This window comes from Physella acuta, unplaced genomic scaffold (assembly GCF_028476545.2).
Source record: "Physella acuta isolate Inbredline_101_S28 unplaced genomic scaffold, ASM2847654v3 ptg002368l, whole genome shotgun sequence".
Taxonomy (NCBI): domain Eukaryota; kingdom Metazoa; phylum Mollusca; class Gastropoda; family Physidae; genus Physella; species Physella acuta.
Window position 1 is genome coordinate 37,914 of NW_026733859.1, and position 21,169 is coordinate 59,082.

General features: G+C 32.1%; 1 protein-coding gene across 2 annotated transcripts; it reads left to right on the top strand.

Moving 5' to 3' along the window:
* Nucleotides 1-10,511: 10,511 nt before the first annotated feature.
* Nucleotides 10,512-20,058, top strand: LOC131933111 (uncharacterized). 2 transcript variants are annotated; one of them, XM_059289925.1, is made up of 14 exons: nucleotides 10,512-10,612; nucleotides 11,005-11,125; nucleotides 11,915-11,948; nucleotides 12,726-12,755; nucleotides 13,048-13,071; nucleotides 13,329-13,440; nucleotides 13,659-13,765; nucleotides 14,981-15,010; nucleotides 15,241-15,270; nucleotides 15,832-15,888; nucleotides 18,085-18,105; nucleotides 18,233-18,347; nucleotides 18,531-18,613; nucleotides 19,516-20,058. In XM_059289925.1, the coding sequence occupies exons 3-14, from the start codon at nucleotides 11,930-11,932 to the stop codon at nucleotides 19,584-19,586; spliced, it is 699 nt and encodes a 232-aa protein (XP_059145908.1). In that variant the 5' UTR covers nucleotides 10,512-10,612; nucleotides 11,005-11,125; nucleotides 11,915-11,929; the 3' UTR covers nucleotides 19,587-20,058. The 2 variants fall into 2 exon arrangements, with proteins under 2 accessions (XP_059145908.1, XP_059145907.1); XM_059289924.1 differs by having other exon boundaries at nucleotides 10,513-10,612; nucleotides 18,230-18,347.
* Nucleotides 20,059-21,169: the final 1,111 nt, after the last annotated feature.

The window sequence follows — 21,169 nt, forward strand, 5'->3', positions numbered from 1 at the left end:
TAACAGTAACAGTAACAGTAACAGTAACAGTAACAGTAACAGTAACAGTAACAGTAACAGTAACAGTAACAGTAACAGTAACAGTAACAGTAACAGTAACAGTAACAGTAACAGTAACAGTAACAGTAACAGTAACAGTAACAGTAACAGTAACAGTAACAGTAACAGTAACAGTAACAGTAACAGTAACAGTAACAGTAACAGTAACAGTAACAGTAACAGTAACAGTAACAGTAACAGTAACAGTAACAGTAACAGTAACAGTAACAGTAACAGTAACAGTAACAGTAACAGTAACAGTAACAGTAACAGTAACAGTAACAGTAACAGTAACAGTAACAGTAACAGTAACAGTAACAGTAACAGTAACAGTAACAGTAACAGTAACAGTAACAGTAACAGTAACAGTAACAGTAACAGTAACAGTAACAGTAACAGTAACAGTAACAGTAACAGTAACAGTAACAGTAACAGTAACAGTAACAGTAACAGTAACAGTAACAGTAACAGTAACAGTAACAGTAACAGTAACAGTAACAGTAACAGTAACAGTAACAGTAACAGTAACAGTAACAGTAACAGTAACAGTAACAGTAACAGTAACAGTAACAGTAACAGTAACAGTAACAGTAACAGTAACAGTAACAGTAACAGTAACAGTAACAGTAACAGTAACAGTAACAGTAACAGTAACAGTAACAGTAACAGTAACAGTAACCAGAAACAGAAACAGAAACAGAAACAGAAAAAAAACAAAAAAAACTGCAGAAACTGAACTGCAAATGCAACAGTTATATGTGTCTAGCAGCAACTAGTTTCGCCTGGTACTGTCCAACTAAGCAACAATACAACTGTAGACCCAAAAGATACATAGCGAAGCTAAATAGGTTCTTTACTAGACTACCCGTCATCCGTTGGATAACTGTGGGTTTCGGGGGTCATCCATCAAAAAGCATCACGTCTGTCACTCAGAGGCGTAGCGACCCTTCCCGGCGCCCGGGGACAAACTTTCCGATTTGAACCCCCCCCCCCCCCCCCGGAGAGCTTTCGATTTGCACCCCCCCCCCCCACCTCAAACTTTCAATTGCACCCCCTCAACCTTTCAATTTATTTTTCCTACCCATTTTGGCGCCCCCTAAGGTCGGCGCCTGGGTACATATGTCCCCCCCCCCCCCGCCACTGCAGTGTCACTTATCGTCACAAAAAACAGACCCCCACATTCAAAAATATGTTTTTTATCTTTTAAAAACACCGAAAATACCGATTTCCAACTATCCCTTCATATACAGACGTCACAGGTGACCTACTCAACTCTACTTCACCTGCCCAGTGTCGCGTCAAGTCTCAGACAACATGTTTTTATCGATTAAAAAACGATTCCAGCCGAGCATGTCTCTGACCACACTATCCCTTCATATGTTTAGGACAAACAAACAGGTGAACTCTACTTCACCTGCCCTGTGCCCCGCGAGGTCCTGATAGTCAACCTTATCATTCACATGTAGGCCTTAGGAAAAATAATTGAAAACATTGTTGTACAAAAAAAAATTAACCTTTTTACTATTACTAAAGTCATTGTTTTAAACTTTTATAATAATGTGGTTAATTTACCCATGAATATATTAATAAATTAATTAACGGCTTTAAATTAAATTGTAATTAACAGTGTTTTTAAGAAGAAACAATATTTACCACCCCAAATACCATTTTACAGCTCTACACATAATAAAGATTCTCCCCAATAACAAATCAGAAAACAAACAAACAAAAAAAATGAGTTATCAAACATCACTATTCAGCCAAAGTTAAGTCATTGTTCTAAAACTTTAAAACAAATGTGGTTAATCTATCTATGAATAAATCAATAAATTAATTAACTTCTTTAAATAAATGTGTGATTAACAGTCTGTCTGCAATAAAAAATTATTCTCTACCTACAGCTCTCCAGATAGAGTAGAACCATATAGAATAGTAAATCAGACAAATAAATATTCATGTAAACAAACTTGAGTTTTAGTAGTATATAGATAGATAGATAGATAGATGGCAATAAAGAACATTTTAAATATAGGGCGCCAGAGAGAGATAGAGATATTGGTAACGTGATATTTCCATAACGTTGAACCCTAAGTCACGCCACACATATCTCACGAATATTGTCAAGCCCATCTGTTCAGGCGAGCGTTGATCATTTAGGCAAAACGGCTTCAGTCTTGTAGGCTCCAGACAAATAGCCTTTCATCATTTTTAGCTCCCGCGAGGCACACTAAACTTTACATCAATCACTCGCGTACACGCTGGAGTAATGACATTTTCCTATGTTCTAAAAATAAGTGCGACAAACATTGTTTGCTACAAAGTAAATTTTTAAGTCAAACTCCATATATGGGCATGGGGTATCTAATACGCATTCACTTAGGCCCTGTTCGGAAACATAGTGCTTGACGCTATCAACACGGGTGTGTTATTCACGGTTGAATGAACATTGGTAATCTATGGCTAATCGGATCTTCACGCTATTTACAGTGGTGGGGAGGAGTCGGGTGGAGGGGACGTTTCTAGACCCAAGTGCTGTACACAGGAATGTGTAGTAGGGTATTATGAAGAGGCAATAAACTCGTGTAAGTTACAATTGAAGTAGGGATAGACAATATAGTGAGAAGACCGGCTATCAAACAGAACTAAAGCATTTGAACCCTTTGTCATAAAGAATAGAAACTTTCCACATGCATAAAGCTTTATATCATCTACATTTCTGCATTTGAACATTAAGTTTATTTCAACATTTCAGGATATTATTAATGATAATGTAGCACCACCATGTTATTTTTTCAAATTTTTTTAAATTTTAAAATCTTTTTTAAATAAACCGGGAGTAATCTCCCCTAAACTTTCTCGAATTTTCCTCTACGTGGGATGGCTACTCGGGATATAGACACAATTTTAATCCATTTTTAATTACTTAGAAAAAAGAACTGCACAACAGTTGAACGCCACGCATTCTGTGTATAATTGTGTGGAATATTATTAGTACTTTATAAATTCACATGTTATTTTGAGAAATCCGAAATTAATTACTACTTCCGGTCAACGGAAATGACCCACAATTTGAAAGAAGGCAGAAATGTCGATCTTTAACTTATTTGTGAAATTTCGTTCATCTTTCTAAAATAGTACTCAAATTATTGGCTTTGAAAAATTAAAAAGAGAATAAGTTCCAGTTCCCTTTACCGGAAATCGCTGAAAAGTTAATACGGATCTACAAATGTGATGTTATACTTATATATGAAATTTCATCAAAATAGCTGTAATGATACTCAAGTTGTCGTGTTTACCTAAATATATACACACAGAGACATACGGACATAATTGCAAAGTCAAGTTTTTCCGACTGGATTACGCATGAAACGCCAAAATTTTTATATATCTAGATTTATAATTTTTGTCCGATTAAAATAAGTCATCTGTACTCAGAATGTGATGAAGGACTGAGGTGTAAAACGATGAAAACTGTCAAAATTTCATGTGATTTTTGTGCACGATTACAAAACTTCCTCCTTGTGAGGGTGGGGATTTTTAAGATGCGGAACGAATGAATCCAATAACACACAGTTCAAGTTTCAAATACAAAGTTCTTTATTAAAATTATAAATCAAGTTTCTACCTAACTAGCCTGTTAAATAATATCTACTGTTTACTACTACTACTACTAACTGTTCACTATACTACTAACTACGCACTCCCATGACCAATCCTAACACTAACTAACTGTTCCGTAGCTCTGCAAATTACAACCGTCTCTAACCGCTTCCTAACACCTTCTCTACTCTTCGCTATCTATCTATCCACTGCCCACACTAACTAATCATGATCTCCTGCCTAACAGTGGCCCACGCTTCAGAGGTCAGCTGACCGTCCCACGTGACATGTCAGTTCACGTATTTTTATTGGTCTCTCTCTCTGACTAGTCTGACCAACTTGCTATAGCCTGCTTCTGCTATCTACCTGAGCTCGACGCAACCTTGCGTCATCACACTCCTGTATACGAGAAAGTAAAAAGGCATCCTAGGTAACAAACTAAACAAATACATGGAAATACATGGATAAAACTGAAAAACATAAATCTTTAATTAGATTTTGTTTATCTCTTATTTGAGCAAAGTTATAGAGATTTTAAAAATGTGAATTTTTACATTTTTTTTGTGGTTTCCATACCAACCATGGAAGCAGAGCAACCATAATGTGACGGTGTGGCCTAGCGGTAGAGAGCTAGATGATTTAAAGTCCAGCCTATTCAGTTGGGTACCTAACTTACGTTAGGGAAATAAAGGCGGCTGTAAATAGTGCTGACCACACTATCCCTTCATATACCGAGGACTCTGAAGCAGACGAACTCTGCTTCTTCTTCCCCGTGTGTCTAGGGCACGAACGGTAAATGATGATGATAGCAACCATAACTGCTAGTGGTAAAGTTTTATTAATTTTGTCTATAGTTTAGACATTATTAACATATGGATTTATTAAACACCCTGAAACATGATAAATATATTTTTTTCATCTATGGTATATATCCATACCAGCAAATCATATCAGGAAATTGAACCATTACTTGAAATTTAAACGAAACTGAATTTTTATTTGGTGCAATAAATTTAACCTGCGCTAGATCAGGAAATTGAAATGGGAAGTTAAAATCAAACTGAAACATTAACTGGAGACGGAAATTTTACTCAATCGAAAAGGGTTCGGCGTGGTCGAGTCTGTAAAGCTCATGGTTGCTAAACCGAAAAGTCTCGAGTTCGTACCCTCGGGCAGATGAGGCTCGTTAGCTGGGAACAGCCACTCTTCTAGGAGAGACAACTCCAAAATTAAACAACTGCTGCCTTGTAGTTTGTTCTTGGTTGGACAAAGGCTATGGAAGCAAATCCAAAAAGAAATCGGAGTCAATGGCCTCAATGACGCATAACCAGTTGACACGTAACGCTTAATTGTGTTGGAGGCGTGGTCGAGTCGGCAAAAGCTCATGGTTGATAAATGCGAACAAAGTCTCGAGTTCAAACCCACTGGCAGATAAATCTCGATCCCCTTCAACACTAATAATTAAGAACGAAGAAGAAGAAAAGAAAGAAGACTCAAACCAAAATCAGAACGTTAATAGGTACGAACTTTAGTTTAATTAAAACGGAACCGGCATTTTAACCTGAACTGGATATTTAACCTGAAATAAAACACCTAATAACCCTAAACTTAGTCGTAATCCTAATTCTAACGTTTATATTTATTTTACTTTTCCGGTATTTTCGTTTGCGTACATCAAATTCTAAAATTAGACACTTAAATTAGGCGTTTATTTTTTGTCTCTATAATTAATGATGTCATTGTTATTGTGTATCGTTTTCGGCATTCAATTTTTACTTCTGTTTTATTCAACAATCAATGACGCCATTCTATTTTATGCATAGACACTAAATCTACACATTACCACAATACTTTAGCTTTACACGTTTTTACTGCGCATTCATACTAAATATAGTCATAGATCATACCCATACATTTTGCCTCTCAGTTCACTCTTGACAAATGTCACATTCAGAGTTTCTTTCATACATCACTTTGGGGGGGGGGGGGGAAGACAGAGCCACCCTCAGATTCTCCCCACCTGGGGTTGCTCTGCCTCCCCCCCCCCTTCGCGAAGATTAGCCTAAAGGAAACTCTACGTAAAGACCACTTTTAAGATCAGATAACATTAATTAGGCGGTGACTTTTGTTTTCGGCATTAGATTTTCAATCCTTTTTTACTCTTGAATCAATGACGTCCTTATGTTTTCTCTAGAGCCTTCTTGACAGACACACATACTAGCAAAACTATTATTATAGATTAAGATATAAAGTGTGAAAGCGCAACAGTGTGCAAGAGAGAGAGAGAGAGAGATAGAGAGAGATAGCTTTATACCACGAATGCATTAGTTGAGTTTGTAATTAGGAACACATTTTCAAATTGAATAATACTATGGTTCTTTCAAAGCAATCTTAAAGATCATAAAGTAAAAAATATTGCGTATTGTTTTTGAGATAAGAAATGCAAATAATGACGTAGGCATAATGAGGTTTTATGACCTCTCTTACTGTGCTCGATAAACGTAAAGCATTATATGACAGCAAGAAGTACAATCAGAGAGTACTTAAGTGTTACACATTTTAAAAATATACGATAAAATCGTGCTAATATTTATGTGCAGTCTTAATCGGATTTAGACGATAAGGCCACTTGCTATTTGGCTTTAGGACCATTATAATTCCTGATATCATATGTCAGTCAGTTGCGTCCAGTGGCGTTGGCATAAGTTAGTAACCTCGAATTGTCTAATTATAGTTTATTTAAATCCATGAAGGAACCAAATTAAAGTTTCGACGTTTGAACTAAATTTAATGTAGACGTGACTACTTTATCTTACAAGGTCTATTAAAAACCGCAAACCTGACCTTTTTGTCAATGTATTGCGTTGTAAAATAATAAAAAGATAAGGTTGGGTTAGTCATTAAACCTTATTTGTTTTTTACAAAATACTACATTGGCCTACTTGTTGGCTTACAAAAAGTATAAATGTCTTCGAAAAGTGTTGTAGCATTTTAATGATTTTGCGCAGGCCTAAGGTTATACCATTGTATGAATCTAATAGAATTATTTTCTTTTATCATCCACGTCAGTAAGTATTGTAACTAATTTAGGTATTATGATTATTAAACTATTATCATCGATATAATTGATTTAATGGTAGTTAAATTTAAAATAAAATGCAATATTATTTTATTTTGTCATTTCATTTGGTATCTGTGAAATGATCATGCAGTTAGGCATGTTAGGCCTTGTTAGGCATGTTTGTTGTGAAACCCTTGTTTTAATTTTAAACGTATGTGGAAGAGGTAAGTGAAATATTCGAATATGCCTTATTAATCTTTTGAATAATTAACTGACCAATCCTAACACTAACTAACACTAACTAACTGTTCCGTAGCTCTGCAAATTACAACCGTCTCTAACCGCTTCCTAACACCTTCTCTACTCTTCGCTATCTATCTATCCACTGCCCACACTAACTAATCATGATCTAACAGTGGCCCACGCTTCAGAGGTCAGCTGACCGTCCCACGTGACATGTCAGTTCACGTATTTTTATTGGTCTCTCTCTCTGACTAGTCTGACCAACTTGCTATAGCCTGCTTCTGCTATCTACCTGAGCTCGACGCAACCTTGCGTCATCACACTCCTGTATACGAGAGGTTGGGTTAGTCATTAAACCTTATTTGTTTTTTACAAAATACTACATTGGCCTACTTGTTGGCTTACAAAAAGTATAAATGTCTTCGAAAAGTGTTGTAGCATTTTAATGATTTTGCGCAGGCCTAAGGTTATACCATTGTATGAATCTAATAGAATTATTTTCTTTTATCATCCACGTCAGTAAGTATTGTAACTAATTTAGGTATTATGATTATTAAACTATTATCATCGATATAATTGATTTAATGGTAGTTAAATTTAAAATAAAATGCAATAGCCATCTGAATATTATTTTATTTTGTCATTTCATTTGGTATCTGTGAAATGATCATGCAGTTAGGCATGTTAGGCCTTGTTAGGCATGTTTGTTGTGAAACCCTTGTTTTAATTTTAAACGTATGTGGAAGAGGTAAGTGAAATATTCGAATATGCCTTATTAATCTTTTGAATAATTAACTTACTCAACAAAACAAAAAAAAAACAGTGTAACAAAATCATTGACCTTTATTACAATGTCTCAGCAGATTAGTTACTAATTAGTAAGTAATAAGCAGGCCTAATTTATTTTATACGTGTGTTTTGGCTAAGCATTACAATTATTTTTATTTAGATACTAAGTAATTTTTGTGTGCTAGAATAATTTATCACTCTCACATTTTCAATGTTTAAACTACAACGTAACTTTTGAATTAACAGGCTTCATCATAAGACTAGAACAAGGCAACCTGCTGAATTTATCCTTTACTAAATAATGATGAAATTGCCATCAATGCATTCAGCTGCTCCATTCAACAAGTTTACATTTTTATCTAACTGGAAGTTCACAATGTTTTATATAAAGGTAAGTAACTTGAATTTTTCAGTGCATATCTGAAATTCATGATCGTCTCCCCTGATCCTTTCTACTTGCTTTCTTGACATCCAAATTTTATAACATGTGCAACATAAGGGGTCTTCTATAAATGACGTCACACTTGTAGGGGGAGGGGGGGGGTCAGATGATGCGACGTCACACTTTTGCATTATAGAAAAGCACAGTGGGAAAGCAAATTTTAGACGTAATTTCGCGTTTTGGAAAACTATTTTAGTAAATTGTAAAAGGAATTGATTAAAAAACTCTATTTTGACAGATCACATATTATATACCAAATAATGCTAATTACAGCAAAACCAACCAAACAATGCTTATATAATATAATATATTTATATTATATTTCCCTTACTCCATTATGAACAAAATAGTTATGTTGTATGTATTAATACTGCTCTATTTCTTAAAATAGTATATGCACTAAAAATCACAACAAATCATAACCTGTTAATTTCAAATTGGTTTAATTAATATTTCTGAACACTGTTGATATATTTTTATACTTGTATTATTTATGCCAAATATTTTATACTAGCCATCGGTCCCCGTTACACGGACAACTCTGGTGACTGTTAGCTCTCTTCTCTTTACATATAGGCTACCCGGTTTTTCTTTTAGATATTTATCTCCGGGTACGGCATTTAAAATTGTCCGGGCGAACATGGGGGGTGTGTGTGGGTGTGTGTGTGTGCGTGGTGGGGGGGGGGGGGGGGGGTTGGAGGTAGCGGATACTGGTTTTTCTGTTGTTTTTTTTATGCAAGGGGAAGAAACGGTAGATATGCCTAAAAAAACTGTATATATCTACGGAAAGTGAGTAATAAAATGAATTGTGATTCAGTTTTTAAAAGAAGTCATTATCGGAAAATTAGAAAAAAGAAACATTTTATTATCAAGAGCATTGAAATGAAACATTGTTAAGATTATGAAAAAAAAACACACGAAAAGAAGGGGTTTTGTTATATGTACTATCTATGTTTATAATTGTTTGAAATAACATAGACTACTAATACCTATTAGATAAATTAAAACCAAATTATATACATTATTAGTCAACACCATATTAAATGCATACGCTGATTAAGAGGTTTAAAATTAAGAGACTTAAATGATTTTGTCACGATCCAAACACTGACCCCTACACACCCCACTCAAGGAAAAACTATATGGGTCACCCGCTGATCTGGAGACCACAGTCCAGTTCATACACGAAGTTGGGCTTGTTTAAATCCTCCATCATATACTTAATTAAGAACGAAGAAGAAGAAGAAGAAGAAGAAAGATGATTTTGTTAAAATCCGGATGTTTAATGGTAGTTATGTTGCTTTTGCCTAATAAAAACACCTATTTCGGTCTGACCACACTATCGTTTCATATACTAAGAAGACAGATACGGGTGAACTCTACTTCACCTGCACCGTGTCCCGCCAAATCCCGATAAGCAATTTTATTATTCATATCTAAAAAAAAAATGTAAAAAAAATTAAGACATTTACATTATGTGTCTCGAACCCGTACCACCCGCATGGTAACTATTACACTATCAACTCAGCTATCTGGGAAGTTCCAAATAGATATAAAATTAGTGGTGTAGTTTACATAGAGAGTCCGCTTAGAAACTAAGTTACATGAATAGGCCCTATTATTTCAAATTAAATTTTATCCCAAATTAGACAATTCCGTAACTACGCCAACAAAGATTTATATAAAATAATTAAGATACTTTTCATAGCGTACGTAGATGTAAATCGATTTTGAATGAAATAGTTCATTTCTTTATATTAAAAAATTGGAAGATGACACAATTAGTTTTGTATTCTTTCCTTAGTGTAAAAATATGACATGTGACGTCATTGTATAATGCGTTCTTGACACGACAATAAACGCTTTAGCTAGAAATCTGTTCTACATTCGAATATGCTTTTATTTTTATTTTCCTTCTTTAAAGAAATTTTAGTTTATACATTTATACCATCCACCATATTATTTTCAACAAAAGTCCCCATCTTTAAGTTCTCCATATATCGCTGAACATGCTGACGACGTTGACAAAAATATTGTGGACAGAGAGAAGTGCGCACATTGTCTTTTATATATTAGGATTAGATAATTTTTATAAGAATACGATTGCCTCATATGCCGAGGTCACAGAAACAAATGAACTCTACTTCATTAGCCCTATAGACCGTCAGGTTTGAAAGGGAACTCATTGCAACATCCTCTAAGACATTTTTAAATCTATAATCTATTAAATCTATTATACAATGTCGGGTGGTAACTGGTTATATTATAAAATAGTAGGACTAATGTAATGCTATTCGACATTCATCACATGTTAGCAGGTATGCATGGTAGAGCATATAAAAGAAGAAATGAGATCAACCTAACAACAACAACGTCTTTGCAATGATATTTTTCATCTAGAGAATCTGCAAAAATACTTAAATATGAGCAGATACAAGGTAAAGCAATTACGATTCATGCTGAACCTCAATTTTCCCATATGTTTGAGTAATTTACCGTTGTCCCTATAATTTATTTTTTATGTTATCGTATTTAAGTATGTATAACAAAGACAGTAAGCCCACTAGTCTGTTTAAAATTTTCCACATTCTTATGAATGAAGTAGCCCTAGGTTCCCCCAAAGTATAGCCACCCCCCCCCCCCACACACAATCTATTATGAATTGACCTTCTATCTAATACACAAATATATATATATATATATATATATATATATATATATATATATATATATATATATATAATGACCTGAGTAGGAGGTTTAAATGACCTGGGGGGGGGGGTGGCATTACTAGCACTATAGTAGCCAATCACAATTTTTTTTTGCATAGGGATTGTAAGGGCCAGATAAATCAATACTTCACACGCCTATAAAAACCCCTACATCTGCACAGACGTTCATTCTCTCTTCTACGCGTGGTTCGTGAAGTTTACTGCCAGATTTGAGAACCTGTAAGTTATTGATTTAAATAATGTGTTTGCACAGTGAATTCTTAAAATGTTTTCAAAAGGATATGTTATTATAATCTTAACGCACAATTAACTCTTCTGATATGTTTTATGAACTTGCTATTTTTTGTTTTCCGTTTCTTATATATATATATATATATATATATATATATATATATATATATATATATATATATATATATATATATATATATATATATATATATTTGCACGTACTAACTGAAAATAATATATATATATATATATATATATATATATATATATATATATATATATATATATATATATTTGCACGTACTAACTGAAAATAATATGATTCGTACATCAGTAATTAAAATTCGATGACTACTTTGTTATCAACATGTTTATTTTAGAAATTAAAATAAAATACCGTATTTATTACTACATTGACTAAATACCTACAAAAGCTCTAGTATAAAAAATCATTTGTTTTATTGAGGCACGCCCATCTTTTAGTATAAAATTGTCGTTTGTTTTAGTAGGTTGAAGCGTGCATAAACCTTGAGTAGTGGCTAAGTCTCTCTCTCTCTCTCTCTCTCTTCTCTCTCTCTCTCTCTCTCTCTCTCTCTCTCTCTCTCTCTCTCTCTCTATATATATATATATATATATATATATATGCCTATATATATATATATATATATATATATATATATATATATATATATATATATATATATATATATATATACAGATATATTTACGTGTGTACATATAGATACAACATTTAGCATTATTTCTTTTTATTTATAGCATTTAAAGGCCAACATGTACAGCATAATATATGGTATAATAATTTAATATTTTTTTTACTTTTAATTTATAACCATTTTTAACTATATTACCGGGGTCGGAGTGGTCGAGTCGGTAAAGCTCATGGTTGCTAAACCGAAAAGCTACGAGTTCGAACCCTCGGGCAGATGAGGCTCGTTAGCTGGGGACAGCCACTCTTCTAGGAGAGACAACTCCAAAAGTAAACAACTGCTGCCTTGTAGTTTGTTCTTGGTTGGACAAAGGCTATGGAAGCAAATCCAAAAAGAAAAGCAGGCTGAAATCGGAGTCAATGGCCTCAATGGCGCATAACCAGTTGACACGTAACGCTTAATTGTGTTGGAGGCGTGGTCGAGTCGGCAAAAAGGTTGATAAATTCGAACAAAGTCTCTAGTTCAAACCCACTGGCAGATAAATCTCGATCCCCTTCAACACTAATAATTAAGAACGAAGAAGAAGAAGAAGAAGAAACTATATTACCGAAACGAGGCATTCTTGTTTAAGGGATATGTTTCTAGGTGTGGAACGAAAATTAATCAAATATCTGTTTGCCTTATAATTGGTTGCTGTGAATTTGTAATGCATAGAGCAAAAAAGTAGTAATTCATGTTTTTCAAAGTAAAGTTCTCATTTTAAAGACCGCATTTGGTTAATCTGTTTTTTATTAATAAAAATAGTTCAACATATTTTCATTTACGTTCTGTATAGTAAAATATAACAATAAAAGCCGTTGCATTTCATCAACTTAATATGTGTTACGACTGATAATTCATTTAGTATCTTGTATTTCCAGCATCTCTTGTCTGTTTGCTTTTTGCGGCAGGTAACACTTTAACTTTTTTACAATATAAAAAAAAAATAGAATAAAACTATACACACACATACACACGCACACCACATACACAAACAAACACATACGCTCATATAAATAAATAAATAAATAAATATATATATATATATATATATATATATATGTATATATATATATATATATATATATATATATATATATATATATATATATATATATATATATATTTAAATGTTCATATAAAACTAGACAAATGTTTATCTTTGATATTTACTAATTAAATATATTACATTTTTTTCTTCAGATTCGTTTGCTATTTCCAATAACGGTAACAATTAATAATTTAGTTTGCAATAGAAGCGAAGATTGGAGATTTTAAATATAAAAAGCAAAAAAATATACAAATTTAAGCTAAACTGTTAGTTTTTTTTTTCTTTTAAACATGTCACTAGTTTTTTTCCGTTCTATACGTGTCTGTCATTGTTTAGTATTATTTTAAAGTTTTAATTCCAGTAAATTAACTGCTGTTAAATGTATTGCTGTGCCATATTAATTATTTTTGTTTAAAAATCATAAAATCCAAAGACACTGTGTTTATCACCGATGTCAAAAACGACTTGTTTGGAAAATGCTATTCCAAATGCCAAACCATACGCGAAGAACTCAAAGTTGCAACTGATAAGACAGTGCAATGCAGGTGAGATAATACTAAAGTTAATAGACAAATATTTCTTTTTTTCTTATATAAATAAAATTTACACTGATAGTCGATGGTAACGGAAATGAAAGGATATAAAATCAATGAAATAAATACAAGAATTACAAATATTTTTACATAATTGATATTTAAGTAATTGTTTAGTATTGAATTTAAAAAAAAAATGTTTTATAAATATCTTTCACAAAATGGTATAGTAAAGCTGACGAATACACAAAATGTTTAAAAACGGACGATAACTGCGTTAAAAATACAGAAGCTAATCAACTTGATACCTTAAACACAGACGTCCAGAAGTTTTGTGGTAATATAATTTTATCTTTGCTGTTAAAATAGTTATTTATTGGATTTGTATGCATGCTCATCTCTATTCTCCCCCACCCCTTCACACGATAACACACACATATATTTTTGCTCTCTGCATTTGTATTTAACTTCTTCTTTAACGATCAGAGTTGTCGCAAAAGGGATATCCTGAGGTATTAGAACACTAATATTGTGCGCTTATACCAATGAATGACTTTAAATATTGCACTATTTTCTTTATTCTGATGTTCTTAATAGACTTAAAAAGCTGGTTCAAAATGGGTCCATATTTTTTTTGCCAGAAAGCATATTTTATAGCCAAAATAGAATATTGTTTAACATGTGTGTAATAAGTACACAATTACTTCCGGTTTCATTAAGGCTAGAAATAGTCAAAGAAATAATTACTAGTAATATAATAGTAATTAAGCAAACACTTTAATTTTCAATTCGGAATAGTAGAGTCAGGGTGTTATGGTGATTTTGGATCTTATAATATTTAATAAAAATGCAATACCCCTCTATACACCGTAAATCACTATTGTATATTTTTATCATGTAAAACAATCGTTCTACTTTTCTTTTTTTACTCTCCCTGGCCATTCCGGTTGACTCCAAGGAGAGGTTGTGGGCAGTTTTTGAAAATATTTCAATACTATTTTACAGTTTTTAGACACAGCACGAATTCTGTCGAAATCATTCGATTGCTCAATCAAATTAAATACACACGGCGTATAATTAATAAAAGAATACATTTAGTTATGATCGAGTATAACAAACGGATTATATTTAATCAAGTATATTATTATCTTTCCTACTATAAACGTCACTTTATAAATATCACTTTGAGCAATAACAAAGGGTAACATTTAGTCAAACAAAAATAGTAAAACATTTATCTGATTATTCGTCCTCTTGTTTTTGTAATCTTTTCTTTTTCTATAGCTTTAACCTATTTTAAGATTCGATCATGTACTATTAATGTGAAAAAATCATTCAACTGCCTTGTCTCAATACTCCAGAGCTTAAAAAGTATTATGTAGCAACTGCAGCGGAATATAAAATCAAATGTAAAAAGTGTACTATCGCAATGTCTTATATATTATTATATATTATATGTACGACTTTTTAAACATGGAAAAAATATTATTATACGCATGCTATTAACATTAGACAAGAAAAGCATTTTAAGAACTGTTTTTTGCATTTGCAGAATCGATAACACCAGCCGCAGCAGAATCTAGTATGTATTTTAGCACCCCAACCCCTTAATTTTTACATACATAAACAGTATGGATTGCATGAGATATACCCTTTTTCTCATAATTTAGCACTTATTCAAACACCTTAAACAGTTTAATTTTCATCACTTAACTGCAATCATACAATGATTGTCTATTTATTTATTTTTAATTCTTTTAACTAATTGTGCATGAATGTAACAAATGAATTAAAAATGTGTTGCATTTACAGCTACGAAAACAACACCAACAACCACAACAGGTAAGTTTTGTATCAAACGCTTCCAATCGTTAACTATATCAAACTTATTACATTTGGGCGAGACATTCTAGTTTGTTTTTATTTTAATGGTAAAGATGATTATTTAAAAATTTAAATGTTATTAAATAGGCCTAATACATTAAAAGAAAATAACAACGATAATACTAACAATAATAATTAAAATACAATTATAGTAATAATAATAATAATAATAAGAATAATAATAACATTATTATTATTATTATTATTATTATTATTATTATTATTATTATTATTATTATTATTATTATTATTATTATTATTGTTATTATTATTATTATTATTATTATTATTATTATTATTATTATTATTATTATTATTTTTATTATTATTATTATTATTATTATTATTATTATTATTATTATTATTATTATTATTATTATTATTATTATTAATATAATACATTGAGTAAATAATACATAATAATGTAAATTTTAAGTTCAAAAGCATTTTATCTCATATTAATAAAACCTTATTCATCACCTTAGCTTTGATGAACTTATAGACATTTTATGATTGCAGCAACAACTGCTCCGACAACTCCCGATCCTGCTATTGCTAACCCTGCTAACCCATTAGGTAGTACCATTTTTATTATTTAGCATTTTGGATGAATGCAAAATTTATTAATTAAAATGTTAACGGGTATGCACTTAAAAAAAACCGCTGTTTATGGAATCTTAAAAAAATATTAACCTAAAATGAGTAAAAACCAGATAGAAAAAGTATTTTAATTTGCGCTACACAGGCATAGGCCTACAATGTTTAGATATGTCTTTAAAACAGTGTTTAACTAATCCTTATATTCTTATATGTAAGTTAGGGTGTTAGAATCTTGTGATTAGTACTACTGCTTTTGAGAAAATGTAAGCCCTCTGTCAGTCTAAGTCAGTTTTCGGCCATTGAGATGACCATAGATTACCTGTTTAAATGAGAGTAGATTGCACACTTATATATATATATATATATATATATATATATATATATACGGTCAGAGCCCAAAGTGCGGTCATAGCACGCATTGGCCGGCCAATGTGCGCATTGACCGGCTCTCTTGGCCAAAGTCCGAAGAGCTTAGCACTGAGAGCGTGTTTTGTAATGTTCGCATCCGTATACCAGATGTTGACAGAGGTCGCCGTGAACACTAAAGCGTCATTGCAGTTGGCATGAGCGTCGTGGGCTCTTTCTACAAGCTAGAAACGGAACATAGTGTTCTAAAACAACTATATGCTAGAAGTGAGTTATCTATTCTTCACGAAAAACTGCTCTCATTGTCGTCCGTTGGCACTGAGGATAAATCACTACAAACCATCGCATCTTCACAATCACTGACCGGCTGACAAAGCTACATTTGCTGCAATTGCACAACCAAGTGCACAACAAATCGCTGAAAGTGTAAAAATAACAAGCTACTATGCAATTCTAAATACTATAAAAGTTCAACTTATTGTAACAAGTGATAATATTGATTGAGATTATAGTACAATAAAATAATTTGAATGTTTCTGTCATTTACTTTAATTAATAATCAACAAAGACTTAATTTCGTGTTCCTTGCGGTATAAAAAAAACCCTAAATCTACTCATGATCTTCTAATTTGGACTGTGGCCGGTCGTCCCTAGCCATATGATCTTCTATTTAGGACTTTGGCCGGACCACCATGGCCAGTCCGCGGATTTGCCGGCCAAAGACCGAAATCAAGTTAATTTTCTGACTTTGACCGATCAATAAGAGGCGATATTGGCCAATGCGTGCTTTGACCGTCTCTGATCCCGTTACCCCGTGGTCAAACTCTGGTCAGCTCAGGCTTCTTTGTGGGCGATTATCAGTGGTTCGCTATCCCACGTCACCGATGTCAGATCCGATAAGTGAGCTGGGCGGTTACGCCCCTTTGTTACCTGGCCAACGGGTCCGCTTTTGATCACAGGGATGGCTGCCTCGGGTCGTCCCGCGATCAGCTTGACCGGTGGGTCGCCATTCAGCTGACCGTTTCAATAAGTGTCATGGGCGGTTCTAGTCCCTTTGTTAGATAGAGTTGGTCTGGCCACCGTTTCCGCTGGACCGGTGGGCCTCTATTCAAGTGGCAGATCCACTAAATGGTTTGGCCACACCCAGGGTGATGTAAGAGCTAACGGCTGCTGTAGATAAAAAAAACCCGGTTGTGCATGGTATCCTGCCCCTTTTATAGCCCTAACCCATTGATCGTAACTACCCCTAGTAATATATATATATATATATATATATATATATATATATATATATATATATATATATATATATATATATATATATATATATATATATATACATATTTGTAACTAGGTGGAAAGTTCTTATCACAACCATAAATACTTTTCCGGTTGCATAATTAAAGATGGGTTTCTACATTCGAATACGCCTTGATTTTATTTTCCGTCTTTAAAAAACATTTAATTTATTACATCATATTCATCCAACATATTATTTTTAACAAAACTCCCTATCTTTAGGGTCTCCATATATGGCTGAAGATGTTGATCTCATAAATCCGGAAAATATGTGACTGACAGAGAGAAAGAGAGAGAGAGAGAGAGAGAGAGAGAGAGAGAGAGAGAGAGAGAGAGAGAGAAGTGAGCACGTGTGCTTAACGTATTAGGAATTATATATATATATATATATATATATATATATATATATATATATATATATATATATATGTTTGTGTGTGAATGTGTATGTGTGGGTGTATCCGTGTGAGTCTGAGTAGATGTTTGAATAAATGACTTGTTTTTCAGCTCGTAGAAGGAGAGCTGCTGGTAAGATTTAATACGTTATTTTTAAAAATAAATAATACTTTGAAATAAAAAAGACGAAACACCTAGTTAAAGAAGGAAAATCCAAAGAATATGCATAGGCGTACTTGTACGCTTTTTCTCGTAGCAGATATAAAAGCCGCTGTAGACGAATTGCTAAAGAAGACCGAGACGTGCTCAAAAGAGCTGTGTTTGACGGATCAATCTGCTATGATTTCTACTGATGGAGCAACCATTGACTGCACGTAAGTGGTAGATCTAATTTTTAAAAAAATATATTAAGTTTTTAGAAACAGATTATGAATCAATATGTATATAGGCCTATATACGTGAGCCTATATATATATATATATATATATATATATATATATATATATATATATATATATATATATATATACATATATATATATATATATATATTTCAGGCTGTTCGGAAAATACGGGAAGTGTTTAGTTGAGGCATGCCCTTCGCTAAAGTCAACATTTAATAAATACAACGCAAAGTGTGGTATGTACTGCCCTATTATACATAGACTTTTTCTTTATGTATGTACTGTTAAAGTATAGGCGTATAGTCTAAAATTAATTTTGTAGGTTAGCGTTGTTAACAACAAACTTTATGTATATGGATATGTATATGGATGTATATATATATATATATATATATATATATATATATATATATATATATATATATATATATATATATATATATATATATATATATACATATATATATATATATATATATATATATATATATATATATATATATATATATATATATATATATATATATATATATATATATATATATATATATATATATATATATATATATATATATATATATATATGCTGGAAGAATTTTTAACAATGTTTTGCAAAACAATTAATATTTTTGTAAATTCTTTAACTATGAAAAAACAGCCCTCTAGAATTAAAAAAAAAATGTCGTTAATCATCTCCATCATCTACCTAATGTAATATCAGCAGTGATCTTTTATCCTTGTTTTTATAGCAGAGGCTTAGTTTATTTTCAGAGAAATCTTTTATCTGGTCATTATTTCCTATGATATCTCGACAATATAATGTATTAAATCATTTATAAACCTTCAAATAATTTTCAAACATTACTTGCAATAAAAATAACCAATAGAAAGATTGTCTTTGCACAATAAACAGCGTGTATTATATAACGATAGAGAGTCGTAGCTATATTAAAACGACTAATTACTTAAAACGTTTTATTTTTATATTTAGACATAATACATTTCTGCAAAACGCTTTTCTTAACACAGATGACGTCCCTCTCTCTCGAAATTCATCCTTGAGTTTGGAAACGGCTGTTATATTTTTATCTTCTTTTTTTTTTCTAATATGTTCTTCTCTTTCGTTTTTAACCCTCAGGCGCAGCCAACATACAGCTCTTCTCATATGCACTGTTTATGGCTGGACTGCTGTTCAAAATATTGGTTTAACTTCTCAATGGTGCCAAAAATTCCGTCCGCATTCTAACGTATCTATTGTGGGAAAATGACTCAACTTTATTACAAAAAAAATTACAGAATTGTTTTTTTCATAAAAGAAAACTTTCAATTTTTTAGGTTTTTAAATGAATACCAAAATTGTATAACAAGCGTTTGTTTGGCAATTGATACTTTTTCCTCACTAATTTATACTTTCAGTAGTGTTGTTGATGAAAACCAATAATAGATGTTGGATTGCTATTGTATTTGTTTTATACGTTTTTAATTTACGCAGTATTGTGTTTAATTATTTACAAGTAGGTTTAAACTGTATTATAATTTTAGCTGTTAATTAAATGAATGAATCCATTTTGATTAAATATGAATATTTCAACAAGATTTTTTATTATTCGTGACAAATTTGTAAAATCATACACATCGTATTTTTTTATCCGTCCAAAATCTATGTACTTTTTCAAAATAAATTGTATTTTTTACATTTTTAGAGAGTGTTAAAAAAATAAAATTTACCTTACAATAAAGTTTGTTTCTCGTTATATATTTGTATATAGCATATTAATGTACTAAATAAAAGTACTATATGTTTAACATAATAGAACTACACCATGCAATAATCATCATTATTGGAGTCTTAAATTTACAATATTACATCTTGTTCTTTGATTCTTCAAGGATTTTAAGGATCGTACTTAGCACGAATATATCTAGACCACTTTAAACAAAATAATCTCAGGTTTAGTGTGAAAGCTCATTTTCACCAACTATAGTTACTAGTATTCATCAGTATTGCTTTCCTTTTTTTTTTGCGAATAATGCAGGCTACTCAGTTACAAAAAGTACTGAATAATTACAGTAAGTTACTTTTTACACATAAAGGTCTATGTGGCAACTGAAGTAAATTTTACCTGTTTCTGTGACTTAGTCAAATGAAAAAAACTTAATAAGGCAAATACTACAACTTAAAGTTCTAAACATATCAACAGGTAATTACTCCAAGGACATTACATATACCTATACCTATACCTATACCTATACCTATACCTATACCTATACCTATACCTATACCTATACCTATACCTATACCTATACCTATACCTATACCTAGTACCTATACCTATACCTATACCTATACCTATACCTATACCTATACCTATACCTATACCTATACCTATACCTATACCTATACCTATACCTATACCTATACCTATACCTATACCTATACCTATACCTATACCTATACCTATACCTATACCTATACCTATACCTATACCTATACCTATACCTATACCTATACCTATACCTATACCTATACCTATACCTATACCTATACCTATACCTATACCTATACCTATACCTATACCTATACCTATACCTATACCTATACCTATACCTATACCTATACCTATACCTATACCTATACCTATACCTATACCTATACCTATACCTATACCTATACCTATACCTATACCTATACCTATACCTATACCTATACCTATACCTATACCTATACCTATACCTATACCTATACCTATACCTATACCTATACCTATACCTATACCTATACCTATACCTAT

What these genes read in the sequence shown, in the direction of transcription:
- LOC131933111 (XM_059289924.1), top strand. An exon ending in AACACCAACAACCACAACAG is followed by an intron (nt 15,271 to 15,831) that starts GTAAGTTTTGTA and finishes TTATGATTGCAG; the next exon opens with CAACAACTGCTCCGACAACT. An exon ending in TAACCCTGCTAACCCATTAG is followed by an intron (nt 15,889 to 18,084) that starts GTAGTACCATTT and finishes CTTGTTTTTCAG; the next exon opens with CTCGTAGAAGGAGAGCTGCT.